Source organism: Ceratotherium simum, chromosome 34, assembly GCF_057802395.1.
Source record: "Ceratotherium simum simum isolate JZ-2026a chromosome 34, ASM5780239v1, whole genome shotgun sequence".
In the NCBI taxonomy this organism is placed as follows: Eukaryota; Metazoa; Chordata; class Mammalia; order Perissodactyla; family Rhinocerotidae; genus Ceratotherium; species Ceratotherium simum.
The window spans coordinates 3654889-3669873 of NC_141933.1; the positions used below are offsets into that span (position 1 = coordinate 3654889).

General features: G+C 51.4%; 1 protein-coding gene across 1 annotated transcript in view; it reads left to right on the top strand.

Moving 5' to 3' along the window:
* Positions 1-14985, top strand: part of SHANK2 (SH3 and multiple ankyrin repeat domains 2) — a 576539-nt gene that overhangs the window by 372271 nt on the left and 189283 nt on the right. Inside the window, exon 14 of the mRNA XM_087422499.1 lies at positions 3872-3947. Within this exon, the coding sequence (XP_087278625.1) occupies positions 3872-3947 (76 nt within the window). The remainder of the gene's footprint in view (positions 1-3871; positions 3948-14985) is intronic.

Here is a 14985-nt window from a genome sequence, read left to right on the forward strand (position 1 = left end):
ATACACCATAATAGGGGGGAAAGGATCCTGAGAGCCATCTAGCCCACCCCCTCTCTTCCCAGGTTGGAAACCAAGGCTGGGCTAGGGCAGGTCCACAGGACATGGCAGGGGCGAGGAGGCCACCTGAACTTAGGCAGGCTGCTCACGAAGATGCCTCCTCCCAGGAACCCCAAGTGGACAGTGACCCAGGAGGCTGTACTGTGCAGTGGCTCTGCCACTTGCCAGCTCAGTGACTTTAGACAACTCACTCAACCTCTCTGAGCCTCACCTTTCTTACCACCATTGATGATGGTGGTAATGATGATGGTGATGGTATCATGGTAATGATGGTGGTGGTGGTGATCATGTTGATGGTGATGATGGTGGTGGTGATGATGTTGATGATGGTGATGGTTATGATAACGGTGATGATGATGATGGTGGTGGTGATGGCAATGATGATGATGGTGATGATGGTTTTGATGATGATGATGGTGGTGATGATGAGAGTGGTGATGATGAGGGTGATGGTGATGTTGGTGTGATGATGGTGATGATGATGGTGTGAAGAGAGTGATGGTGATAGTGTTGATGGTGGTGATGACGTTGATGATGGTAGTGGTGATAGTGCCCCTCAGGACCCCCTCCCTGCCCCTTGAGGCCATACCCCGGGGCAGAAGCATGACTGTGTCCGGAAGCCAGAGGACAGATAGGGCCTGTGCAGTGGGAGTTTTTCACAAAGCAGTCATAGATAATATCCCTCCTAAAGGTCTCCTTTCTCTTATAAAATAATCGTGGTAATGAAGAGGAATTTATTGTTATTAATGTCCTTACTGAACCAAATTAAAAATTTAATAAAACTTGTGTTGGTCTACACCCTTCCCTCCTTTGTTTAAAATTTTGTTGGTCCATAATACCCCAAAGTCTAGGAACCACTGGCTAAGTGACCTAGAAACAGTCCCTTTCTAAAACATTTTTTACCTCTGATAAACATATGCACGTGTACACACACGTACACACACACACTCACTCCACAGTCTCTCTGCTCCTGGAACCTCTGACCTCAGCCAAGGGCCTGCACCAATCAGCTCTCAGCACCAGCGGTTCCCTAGACAACCAACACAGAGCTGGCACGTGGGGCTTAAGCAGCAGAGGCTATTAAGAGTAATAATAACAATTAACAACCAGTCCCCATGGTCCTTCAGAAGCTTCATGAACTACTCTGCTTAACCCCACAAAGAGGTTCAAATCCCATTTATTCCTCCGGGCCTGGCACATATGTGGCCCCATACGGATGTGGCAGGGCTGGCCTGTCCAGAGGTGTTGCCTGGCCCATGTGCTCCCTCCACACAATTATCTGACTGCTGGGGCCTTCAGCCCAGCCCACAGAAGGGCAGCATGCATGGGCTCCGTCCTCCCCAACCCTCAGGATTCTGAGCCCCAGGGAACAGCGCTGAGGCCCCGCCCCCTCTGAGTGTCCTTCTAATCCCTGCATTTTCAGCTCAGGGCCTGGCTCCCAGGTGGGCTTGATGAATGATGACTAGAATTGAACATGTGCGCAATGCAGGAGGCCAGGGAGGAGGGGGAGGGAGACAAGAAACATCTAGGCACATTTGGTCCAGGTGCCAAGGACAGGGGACGTGCGTGCAGCTTGGCTGGCCCAGTGCCCGGCCCAGCGAGGGCCCTGTGCACTGAGCCACTCTGATGGTGTGCAGTGTGTTTTTATTTGCTAATTTACAATGGGATGTTTAGATTAGGTCAGCAAGCATTTACATTGGTATCTACCAGGAGTCAGATGTTGGCGGTGCAACAGAGAGGAATAAGGCCAAATCCCCACCCTCGAGCACCATAGAGTGCCAGGGACTTGGACCCTCTCCAGGGGCTGGATAGTGTGGTCTGGTGGTTCTGAGCCTGGGCTCTGGAGCCCATCTGCCAGCCCGGGGGCTCATCCTGACCCTGCCTTTTAGTGGGTTTGTGACTTTGCCTGGGCAGCCTTTACCATCACCATCCATGAAATGGGTCCGGTGTTCCTACCTCCCTCGCTGGGCTGCTGTGACCAGCGAGTGGATGAGCCCAGATAGCCACAGATCATGGGAAGGACTCAATAAATATTAGTGAGGACAAGGATCGTGATGATGCAGCAGAGACACGCCAAGCAGAGGGTGTCTCTAACTCCACGGAGAGGACCCCTGAGGTCCCGAGCAGGGATTTGAAGGGATTTTAAGGCATGAATTGGAGCAGAAAGCAGAGGGGCCGCCCCTGGCTGGCCTGCAAAATGGCGTGCACACTCTCTCACTAGAGGGTCGTGATGGTTAAATGAGTGAATACAGGAGCGGGGCTCAGAACAGGGCCTGGTATGCAGTAAGTGCTCAATTAGTGTCTGTGATGACGATGGGGGTGAAAATGTCGCTGTTCAGGGAATTGTAAGTTTTGTACTGTCAGAGCCTCAGGGGGAGTGATGGGAAAGGGCTGGAGGGGGAGGTGGGAGCCAAGTCACAGAGGACCCCAGCCCCCATGTCAGTTAAGGCACTATTAGCAGCTGTAACAGAAATCCCTGGAGTGTAGCATGATGCAATAGAAGTTTAATTGTTGGTCACTTTCACAGTTCAGTGCACAGAGACCCAGGCATCTTCCAGGAATCCTAGAGGATTCTACCATCCTGTAGGGCCAGGGGGTCCCAGCTTTGTGCTGGGAGAAGCAGGAAGAGAGAGTAAGGAGAGCGCACTGGCTTCCATAGAAGCCAAGCTTGGTAGGGACCCCCCAACCCTTGCAATGGAATATGCTCACATACCATTGGTGGGAACTGGTCACATGGCCACACCTGGCTGCAAGGAGAGCTGGGAAATGTAGTCCTGGGCTGGACATCTACTCCTCTCTCACCCTCAAAGGCAACTCCACGCTACACAGAAAGGGAGCATGCATTTTTGCCGAACAGACCGCCTCTGGGCACAAAAGGAGCCGAGGGGTATTGTTCTGACCTTCTCAGGACCCTGACGTGTGTTCACATTTGAACTGAAAATTTGCATTTGAGGGTTTGAATAAAATCATATTCACTTTGAAATGTGGGATCAAGGAGACTGACAACAGAGAGTTGCAGGAGTCTAAATGTGATTTAGAGCTATTTTCCTGAAGCCCATTTGCATAATTTCTCTGTATTTTTTCCAAGGTTTAGGAAGGAGATTGTCCCGGAGATTTTACTTAGGAGGAAAATATCGAAAACGTGAATTGTGTGCCTCCATATTTCCTGTGTTTGCGTTGTGGATTTTTTTCCCTCCAGCCCTGAGCTGTCTGTTAAATCTAATTACATCGTTCATATCATTTCCCATGAAATTTACGTCTAAATCTGCTGAGTAAGGGAAGCAAGCAGAGGACTTAATTAGGAACATTAATCATGTTTATTCGTTTTTTTTTTTTTTAGGAGAAAGCAACTGTAATCAGAAAAATAACAATAAACGTTCCTTTTTCCCAAAGGCAGTCATTCACAGGTTCTCAGATTTGCTAGAAGGCTCAGCAGCATCACTTGAGAATACCGTTCTAGCAGATTCCATGTGCCCATGGGCTGCTGCTGTTCCGCCCTGAACTTGCATGGCCCTGTCTTCTTTGCAGAGTGCTTCCTTCTGCATCCTCCACGAGCCGGGGACCCCGGGACTCTGCCTCCCTCCTGGAACGGAGCTCCTGGAACGTAGTCAGCCTGGGGTTCCTATGCATTCCCCAGATTTTGCGAAGTTAGGCCCCAGAACAAGACCTCATCTTCCTCCCAGATCTTTCCCCAGGAGAGCGGGTCTCACTCTTCATAAGTCAGATAAATAAGAGTCCCGGCCAGCCCCGTGTGGTTTCAGCATTCAGGGACCATGCCTTTTCTAAATGGTGTTTCTCTTCCCTCTCTGTACAGAGACTCGTGCAGACCGCAGCAAGAAACTCTTCAGACACTATACGGTTGGCTCATATGACAGCTTCGATGCTTCCAGGTAAGACGTGTTCTTTTTCTGCCAGGCCCCCTCTGGTCAGAGATGCTCGCGTGTGCCACGAAAGCACTGGACCATCTTGCATGGAGCTCTTGGACCCCTTGGCTTGCTTTTCCCTGCGTGCCCACCCTGACCCCCTGAACGTGGACTAGGATTATGGAAGCCACCGTCTTCCAGGGAACCTGCGAGAGGCGTCTCCCTGCTGCCCGCAGTTTGCTGTTTCGTACCTGTGGGGTGGCCCAAGGGAGAGGGCTGTCTTTCCAGGAGGAGGAAAACCCAGCATTGTTTGGAGGAAAGCATTACAAATGTTAAAGATGAGAACACCTGGCCACGGGAGCCTCGAGGCAGCATCAAGGCAGCAGCATCCCCCCAGGGGAGTGTTTGGGATGCTCTGGGTTTCCACCTCATCTGCATTTTCCATGTTCGATCCTGCCGCTGAGTGAGGTTTTTATACAAGAAAGGCTCATTCCTCTTGCCACGCGTGACACCAAGCAGGCAGAGCTTCTAAGAATGGCGGGTTTGCTTTCTGGCTTCTTTCAAAAGGGGCATTGTTTGGTTCCTGCAGAAAACCTTGTACCTTCACGATGTGGCGCGGGGCGTTTGGATTTTCCCTCGGGCTCGTGCAGCGCACGCCGGGGAGGCATCCTTGGGTCTCCTGGACCCCTTCCTTTTAACTCGGGGAGAAGTGGAGGCAGGCCAGGGCTTCTGCTGCGTGAGGCGTCATACCCTATTTCAGAACAACGGCTCCACAAACAGCTGGGAAATGAGCAGCATTTCTGGCCAGTGTCCCCTTTGCCACTTGAGCCTCTCCAGCTCTTGTTGTCCCTGTCCCCTTGCTTCTGTCGCCAGCACAAGTCTCCCTACATTGCGAGCTGGAAGGGTGTGGAGAAAGGCCCCTCTGCGCAGAGAACCTGTCGCCCCCCGCCCAGATAGAGGTTCTAAGTGGACAGAGAGCTCAGCGAAAGACAGTCTGTGGTGCAGAAAAGGGAAGGACACGCGGGCTACGTGACCCAGTGGACACGAGGGTCCCGTTCCCCACCCTGCTGGACGGCCGTCCAGGGGGCGCCTTCTGAGAACCCCACCAGCTCCATCTCCTCCAGAGAAGGTCCAGACTGGGGAAGGATCTGGATGCCCTGCCCTGGGTTCCCTCCTCCTCCCCGCCCGGGGTCCCCAGTGGGGTCTGTGATGAGCAACTCAGACCTGTTCTCCTAATGCTCGTCTGCCTGCTGTGAGATCGAACCTGGTTTCGTTTGTTTGTTTTCAGTGAGTTAAAATGCACATAACCTAAAATTGCCATCTTAAAATGCGCAATTCAGTAGCATTTGGTACATTCACAATGTTGTGCAACCACCACCTTTATCTAGTTCTCAAAATTTCCATCACCCCAAAAGGAAACCCCCTGACCATTAGCAGTCACTCCCCGTTCTCCCTGCCCCCAGCTCCTGGCAGCCATCAGTCTGCTTTCTGTCTCTGTGGAGTTCCCTATTTTGGACGTTCCATGTGAATGGAATTATACTTATATGTGACCTTTTGTGTCTGACTTCTTTACTTAGAATAATATTTTCAAGGTTCATCTATGCTGTAGCACGTATCAATGCTTCATTCTTTTTTTCTCTCTAATTTTTTTATTTTGGTAAAATACATGTAACATAAAATTTACCACCTTAACCATTTTTAAGTGTTCAGTTCAATGGCATTAAGTGCATTCCTGTTCTTGTGCAACTGTCACCACCATCCATCTCCAGAACTCTTTTCATCTCCCCAAACTGAAATTCTGTGCCAATTAAATGCTAATTCCCCATTACCCCCTCCTCCAGCCCCTGGAACCACATTCTGATTTCTGTGTCTATGAATTTGATGACTCTGGGAACCTCATGTGAGTGGAATCATACAATATTTGTCCTTTTGTGGCTGGCTTCTTTCACTCAGCATAATGTGCTCCAGGTTCATCCACGTTGTAGCCTGTGTCAGAATTTCCTTCCTTTTCAAAGGCTGAATAGTATTCCGTTGTATGGCAATACCACAATTTGTGTATCCGTTTATCCATCGATGGACACTTGGGTTGCTTCCACCTTTTGGCTGCTGTGAATAGTGCTGCTGTGGACATTCGTGTAGAAGTATTTTTTGAACACGTGTTTCCAGTTTCTGGGTCTATACCTGGGAGTGGACTTGCTGGTTGAACCTGATTTTAGTGCTCGCCTGTCCCAAACTTCTTTCTCTCACAAACAAGATGCGCTATAACGGGAATACCACTCCCAGCAGAGGAGTGGGTCACCTCCTCAGGGGGGCTTTGCAGACTTTCCAGGTCTTGCTAAGACTGCCCACTTTTTGACCTCGAAAGGCCAGATTGTGATCTGTGGCCTGGCCATCAGTGCAGCCCAGAGAGGGCGCTCCGAGGCTGGTGGCTTCCAGGGAGCCACACCTGACCCTGGCTTCTCCTGACGAGTTTTTATTTGGGTCAGATGAATCGTTTCTGCAGCAGCAGGAGGCTGTCTGTCAAAGTGGACCCTGGGCACATGGTCACGGTCGGTGCGCCTGGCACACTTTGCTTCCATCCTAGGAAGGAGGGCGCCTGAGAGCTGTTGCCATGGTTACTGCCAGGGCTGTCCAGGCTGGGGGTGGGGCTTCGGGTGAAAAGGGGCCTCTGAGAGCTGGAAGGGTCCAGCAGCAGTTCGCCCGCGGGCTGTGGCTTTGGCAAAGCTGTCTCCCTACAAGGCCCGCTGTGGCAGAGAGCAGCCGACAGGCCGCCCTTCGTGTGCACGTGTGCGCGAGAGTGGGTGTGCACACACACTCAGCATTTGAAACAGGCGGCTCCGCCTCCGGGGCTGCTTCCCCACAGAGGAGCCGTGGAAGGACCTGACTTGATTGAGCTGGGAACAGAGAAGACTGTAGGGACGGGCTGGCTGGACCTAGAACAGCAGGACCAGAACACACCAGGGACTCACACTGCCGACAGCTCTGCCAACAGAAGACATGTGGGACCGTCGTAGCTGTTCAGTGATAGAACAGAGCTGTCTCAGGAGGGGATGACCTCCCCACTGTTGGAGGGAGTCAAGCAGCCTGCACCCCTGTGTCTTGGCCCCCAGAGGAAGGCTTTTGTTTTACATGTGCACTGATAACCCACTGGGTTCCAGGACCTGGGTAAGCAGAGGAGAGGGGCATCTGGCCACACCCGGGTCTACCGGTTGCTTCTAAGCAAATGGGAAAAGCTCTGCCTAGACTGAAGTTTAGGAGTGAGCCCTGACTTTCCCGTAGTGAAGGAGGCAGGCCAGCTGTGGCCTCACGTGCCGAGACGCTGCAGTGAGAGAAATAAGAGTGATGGTTGCACTATTTATTCATCTCCTGCCACGTGCCAGCCGCCTTGCGCTGATCTCAGCACCGCTGATCGCGACCCTTCCGGTGACCTTGTAAATCAGCGTGATTTTCCACTTGGTGGGAGCACTGGAGCAGAGAAAGGAAGGCCAAGTTAAGGATCTGGCCCTCGGCCACACGAGTGAGTGTCTGAGCCTGAGTGAGGGGTCCGGCTGGCCGGAATACAGAACCCTGTCCTCAGCCCCCTCTCTCCCAAGGTGACGACGTGCCTGCCCAGGGCTGGCCAAGGGATTGGCCTGGGCTTGAGAGAAATTGGCGAGGACAAGAGCCCAGATTTCCTGTCGAGACAGAATCATTAGCTCGTAAAGCAGGTTGGGAGGAGAGAACAATGATATTGCCTTGGCGATCATGGGACCCCTGAGCTTTTCCATAAAGGGGGCGCGGATTAGCCTGTGGGAGCCTGCTGTGTCCCGGAACTGACCTCATCCAGACCGTGAACTTGGCAGAGGCGATGGAGGACGGGCAGCAGGGGAGCCTGTGGCTCCCACGTGCCATCGTAACCCAGGCGACTGGCGTGCGTAGCTCCTGAGCCGGTACTGGAGATAGAGGCGCACCCCTGGCTGCCCTGATTGAGGAGGCGGAACGCGTCCGAGGGGCTGTGTGCTGCGGTGCCCGTGCGAACAGCCAGCAGTTCGTTAGCGCACTTCAGAATTCATGTCAGAAATGGCCTAATGAGACGCTGAGCTCTGGGGGCCGTGCCAGCTCCCCCCCAGGCCAATTATCTGCTGTCGGCCGTGGGGTTACGGTCCGGGCAGGCAGCTCGTGGCTGAGGCCGCCCCACTGCCAATGCAAATGGAATTGAAGAAAATGCGATAGGAAGCGAGACTCGATGGAGACGGTTTTTGAATCAGTAGGAAGGTTTCTCCCCTTCCCACCCCCTCTTACGTCAAAACCTTTGCTCAGGGACTTGGCTGAAGAGCAGAATGGTGAAAGGACACCCGTTCATTGTCGAATGTCTCCAGACGCTCCAGCCGATTCCCTCCTCGGAATTCCCCCCACCTGCCCAGCATGCACCTGATGGAAGGGTCTAGAAATGCGGGCACGTGATCAAGGTCAGAAAGCAGAGAACTTGGGGCCTTTTCTACACAGGACCTAACAGATATTTCAATGTCCTTTTTAAAAACACTTCTCAACACAGGGGACAGGATCTCAAGTTTCCACTCCCCTTAAATCAGACCCCCAGCTGCAACAGCGTGCGGCATCCAGGAGGAGTCCACCCGGGGGAGGCGGGGGGACCTCAGGGTCTCACCCTGGGTTGAACAGACTGCATCTAGCCATCCACCCACCCACCCACCCACCTCTCCATCCATCCATCCGTCCACCACGCATCCATCCATTCACCCAACACCCCACCTATCCCTCCAACTACCTATCCACTCAGCCAGCCAGCCAGCTAGGCTTATACTTAGCCGTCTACCCACTCATCCATCCATCTATCCACTCATTCATCTATCCATCCATTCACCCAGCCGTTCACCTACTCGTCCATCCGTGTACCCCCCCACCTGTCCACCCATCCATCCACATCCATCCATCCGTATCCATCGGTCCACCCACTCATTCTTCCAGCCATACGTCTACCCATCCATCCACCTACCAACTAATCTATCCATCTACCCATCCTCCTACCCACCCACCCATCCATCCATCCACCCATCTACTCTACTCATCTGTCTATCCATCTATTTAACCAATATTCACCAACACCTGACTCTTCAGGGAGCTGAGGATATGGAGACAAATAAGACAAGCACAGTCTCTGACCTCATGTGGATTAAAGTCTAATTAGTGAAGACAACAACAAGGTTAACAAATAAATAAACCAGAGATTCCCTTTTTGTGGTTAATGCGATGAAGCACATCAGCAGTACTGTCATGCCGTCTCTCGGGCAGGCCAAGGCAGGCCAGCTTCATAGAGGGAGCCAGGAAACTGAAGGTTGAGGAGGAATCAGCCCTCTACAGCAAGCCCAGCAAGTGCAAAGGCACTGAGGTGAAAAGAGAGCCTGACATGCTGGAAGAACAGTGATCTAGAAGACAGCAGAGAGGGCGATGTCAGAGAAAGACCTTGTGGTTTGTGGAAGGGTTTGTATTTTTTTCACACTTGCTGGTGGTGGCTTTTAAAGAGCGACATGATCTGATTAACTTTGCTAAAGGAAAACAGACAGAAGGACGAATGGAGACCGGTTATGAGACCGTTGCCATCATCCTGGCCGGGGGGTGATGGCTTGAGCTGGTGGAGGAGGGGGGGATGGATTCAAGGTGTAGGGTGACATTAGAACGGACAGGAACCTCCAGGGCACTGGACGTGGGGATGAGGGAGAGCGAGGAGGACTCTCCCCCTTCTTTTGGGTTTCCCAGGGAGGAGCACCCAGAAGGGAGTGGGGTCAGACCCAGTCCCCCTTGGCAGCGAGTTTCTCATAGTCCATACCTCTGCTACACGCCCAGAGCTGCACAGGCAGCTCTAATCTTCTCGGAAGGAATGCATTCACAAACACCACGTGGGGAAGGAGGCTAAGAAGGTGCCAAGCTGCCGTTATTCCTCTCCCTTGGTGAGACCAATTTTCTCTTAGAGATTGAATTAGAAGGATGGCAAATTATGCCTGTTCACCAGTTGAATACCCACTATCCATAGCTACTTATTTTCATGGCTTTCAAACATCATAGTCAAATTTTTATATATTTTGAAATTGGTATTTGGAAACGTATACACACGGATAAAAAATTCAAAATGTGCAGCAAATGAAGAGTAGCGTGAAGAGTAGGTCTCCATCATCCTTACCTCCTTCCAGCCCCACCAAGTTCCTCTGTGGCTGGTGTCCTAAGGACCTTTCCAGAGATGGACTCTGAATACAGAAGTGTGTGTGCCTATTATCTGAAGCCTTTCAAAGCCCTTGAAAATAGACTGTCCAAAGTTGTCCATCTAACTTTCCAACTAAGTCTCTGTGTGACCTTGGGCCACTCGCTGCCCCGCTCTGTGCTCGGTCCCTGACTCCCAGTCCTGTTTGCAAAGTGAAGATCATCCTTCCAACTCACGCCATATTCCCAGTGGTGTTCCTGTAAGAATGAATGAGAAAATGTATGTTTAGTGCTTGCGGCTCCTTAGAGGCATGCGCTGTGTAAATCCAGAGGATGCTGAACTGTGAACACGTGTGTGGGTAGCTGGCTTTCCTTTGAAACCCTAACTTTGTGTTCTAGAAGGCTGCCTCGATGTGTAGGTAGTAAGAACTGAATGGCAAGAAACACTGATTTCCCCCATTCTTCCTCCACCATTATTTTATATTTTTATATTTTTTATTATCCCTTAGAATTGAAAAAGAGAGATCAATCTCTGAGTATGTTCACTGGCTGGATTCGTAGGGAAACACACTCTGTTTTTCCTCTCTCTTAATTGGTGGCTGGGCCTAGTGGTTAATCGTGAAGCCCTCAGGGCGGCTCCTTGGGGTAGGGGAAGAGGTGAGGTCGCCTTTTATTCCATCCATATCTGCATTTTAATTTTTACAAGTATACATTGCTTTGGTGATTTCTTCTGAAACCAAGAAAGAGAGATGGGTCTCTGGGCACAGGCAAAGTAAGAAGTCACCGCAACTGCGTGTCCAGCTCTTGCTTCTTGCTCCTGCAGTGTGACCATATGCGTGCATGTGGCAGCTGGGAGCCAGGTCGCCATTTGGATGAGCCATAGCCCCAGGGAATGTGTCCCAATCTGAACCTGTTATGGTTTCCCCCCAAAAAATGCTCTTCTCTGCAATCTCTATCATGAGGAGCAGCACACCCAGTGCCAAGTGGGAGGCCTGGCATCCTCCTCCCCTCCTCCTCCCTTTCCTCCCCCACACCCCCCGTCATTCATTCAGTCAATCACGAGGGTCTAGGGAGTCCTGCCCTTCTCCCCATCCCCCTGCCGCTTCCCCAGGTTGGCCCCTTCAGCTCTTGTCCACAATATCTGTCCCCGCACTGTCTGACTGCCCCAGGGGACCCACCCCTCATCCGTTCTCAGGTTAACATTTTTCCTCCCTTCACAGATTTTGATCCAAGTACTACATGCATGTAATAAAATGTCATTCATTCGTTTAAGCAAACCACAGGACAACCTAGGAATGGAAAGAAATCGTTGTCCTTCTGCCTCTCCCCAGCCTCGTCCACACAACGCTACTTGGCAGAGGAGCCACTTTTAACTGTTTTTGCTTCATTCTTCTGATGGTTACCTCCCTAACTCTATGATTATCCCCTTATTTCTTAATTTAACAATGTAAAGCATTATTGATTCTTTGCTGTAAAACATGAGGCTTTCGTAGTTCTAGAACTCCTCTGTTCCACCCCTAATTTTGAATAGTTATTGCCGATCTGCTAACTGATTACCTTTAAATAACATCCTCAAACTCCTCCCTTGTTTAATAAATTTTAGACAGTGTGATTTGACCCTTTGTTATATTCACGTCCACATTTAAGTCTTCTAGGTTCTATCTACAAGTTGGATTCAAAAGTTAAAAACCAACAGAAAGCCTTACGTTATTGTGATTATATAAATGTTTACATCAGCACCAAGAATGGGGCTAGCTCTCATAGGTCTCTTTACAGACCTATGAGAAGAAGGGTCTTTCTAATATCACAACCCAGTGGATTCTTTTTAGTTCCACTCCATCAATAAAAGTAATGCCACATTTCAGCTTAATATGAGGGTCATGGTATGAGGGTCATGATTTTCTCATGAAGCTTTTGTTTTTCCTGGAGTTTCTGATTGCCTTTCTTTTTTTCCTATGGGAGAAGAATTATGTCTTCTTTAGCATGCCACAAAAGTGTCATCCTGTTTCTTGTGTATCACTGGAATCCATTTCACTCTTATTGGAGTCCTCTGGCTGTCTGCTCCAATTTCGAGTTCCCAGAGTACAACTGTCATTCTGAGATTTCCCTTCATTGAGCTCCTGGATAAGTGAGTTGTTTCTTTACCCTTGTTCTGCTGGGACACATACTCAACTAACAACCTCAATAGATAGGTGGAGTGTAAACTTCCATGTCTGCAAAGTCTTTAGTTTTCAAATGTGCTCAATGTTGTAGAATTCTAGATGCAAAATAGTGTTCCTTCTGAACAATAAAGGCATTGCCTCCTTGTCATGTTGCCCCTAATTATTGCCAGTGAGAAGTTACGGTGCTGATTCTCATGGCAGTGTAGGTGACCCTTTGTTTTCCTCTCTGGAACTTTGTAAGAACTTCGTAGTATCTACCTTTCCTTGATGTTCTGAAATGTCATGATGGTGGGTCTGGGTGGAAGTCTCTTCTTTTTTCATTGTGTTCACTATCCTGGAGGCTCCTTCAGACTGAAGCACCTTCAGCTTTAAGAAGATGCTTCTATTATTCCCTTGAAAATCCTCTCACTTTCTCTTTCTCAGTTGAGTCTTTCTGGATTTCCTATTGGACCATTTGAGTTCATCCTACACGTCCCTTACTCTTTCTCGTGTTTTCTGTCTCTTTGCCTTTCTGCTCTGCATTCTGGGAGATTCCCTTATCTTCCAGCCTGCCTATGTAAGTTATTATTTTGACAATCACATTGTTATGTTCCAAGAGCTTTTCATTTCAATGATGGAAAAGTTTGAGAGAGGTGGTTTCTGGATTTCTTTGGGAACAAGCCAGGCGGCCTTGAATGGGCAGGTCTGTGCACAGGCTGCTCTCAAGTCAGAGCCCAAGTCAGCTGCATGTTCCTTCACGTCAAACACCAAAAAACAGAGAAGCCCAGAGGCATGCCCTTCCCCCACTCCCTCCTAAGAAGTCAAAAGTAAACAGACACAGGTTTTGGGCACACCTGCAGCACATGTAGTAGGATCCAAATTGAAAATTGAGGGATTGGTGTGTTTTTGTTTGGGAGTGAGCGTGCACAGATCACCAGGTGATGGAGCAGTGATGAGAAGAGCAGGTGCCAGGAACACGGGGTCCGAGCTGAGTTGTGAAAGTGGAGGACGCTGTCTGGTCAGGGAGGGGGTGCTTGGTGCAAAGGGCCCAGACTCTTGAGCCAGTCGGGGACCTGTGTTCCCTCCTGGCCTCACCACTCACCAGCTCAATAAGATCATTCACTCTCTGCTGCACCTGATGTTGTCCGAAAATCAGCAAACCGGCAGCTGTGGTTCTGCCCCCATCACGGAGCTCTGAGATTCAGATTTAGTAGATACTCTGCAGGGAGCCGAGCACAGGGCTGGCACCTACGATATGTCCTGGGTACGCTCTAGTTCTGAGCCCTGAGGACGGCCAGGGGCTGCTGGGTTGGCAGGTCTCAGGGATTTGACTTTGGGTGTACTGTGACCTGGCCGCAGCCAGTGTCCCAGCAAGCGCCTGACTCGGGCACTTCGGACCATTGTGGTCTCCCCAGACCAGAGCAAGAGTAGGTTTTTGAGGCTGGGGACGTGCTCAGACCCTCTAAAATGGCAGGGGGTTTCTGATGGGAGGAGTCTCCTCACCTGGCCTGAGGACCCAGCTCAGAAACGGCTCTGCATGGGGGTGGGAGCCCTTGGCCTTCCGGGTTGGGGGAGGGGCTCTTTACTGGAGCTGCTGAGCCTGGCCTGGGGGCACCCCAGGACCACTCAGCTCTAGGAAAGAGAAGCCAGAGCTCTCAGAGGCCCAGGACACTCCCTCTTGTTTCAGCCTTTCTGGTGGGGTCAGGCAGGAGGCCCGGGCACCTTTTTTCTGGACCTGGAGCCCCTGCTTGGGGGCTGGGAGCCGAGTCCCTCCCTGCAAGGGAGGCTCCTGGCTCAGAGCACCCTCAGACCTCTTTTAGTACATTCCCAGGTGGCGAGTGGGTGTGTGGGTGGGGGGAGCGCAGGCGGATGGGGGAGGATGGAGAAACGGCAGAGGAGGAGCTGGGGGAGGCTAGGATTCCGGGCACACCTCCAGGCTGAGACCCTCAGGCCTGCCTTGTTCCCCGCTGGGGTGGAGCAGGTGCCAACTGAAACTGCACGTGTCTCCCGCCTCCCAAAATGCCCCGGCCGCTCTGGCAGCCGACGGAGAGGGTTCACACTGGCCTTCCTGGTGTTTTCCACCATCACTGCCGCCGAAAGCAACCTCTGCCTCTGTGCTCCCCCTACACTGTGTCTGGCCGCCCTCCGCCCCTGTGCTATCTCCGCCCTGGTCTGTGGCCTTTGTCAGTGTCCGTGGTGTGACTATTCCCCGGTGGCCGATTTCTAGCTGCCAACATGAGGCCACTGAAGGCAGAGCCGGGAAGAGATGCCTCCCGCCGGCCCCTGCGAGCTGGTGGGAGCTGGCATCAGCACCACCACGCCCCCCAAGCCAATATCTACATCTCCCTCCTCCTGCCTTCTCCAGCCCTCATGGCCCTGGCTCGGTGTCTGACACAGGGCTGGCCCTCAAATATGTAATTTGGTGCACTAACCTGAAGTCCAAGGGGCCAGCTTCAAGCTTGACAAGGCCCAGGCCTGCCAGTGTCAGTGCCAGGTCCTAGTCCCAGTTCTGACACTAGCTGCCTGCAGGGGCCTCAGTTCTCCCATCTGTAAAATGGCCACATCATCCACAAGGTCTTCTGATTATAGAATTCTGTGTGTTCTGCCTGAAACCACCGTAACCACCAGCCGATGGTTGCCTGTGAATGGACGTGCTTTGTAAACTGAGCCTTTGGAGCCCGGAGGTTCAGAGTTAGGCACAGGCTGCCAGTGGGGGCACTGTGCTGAGGTTG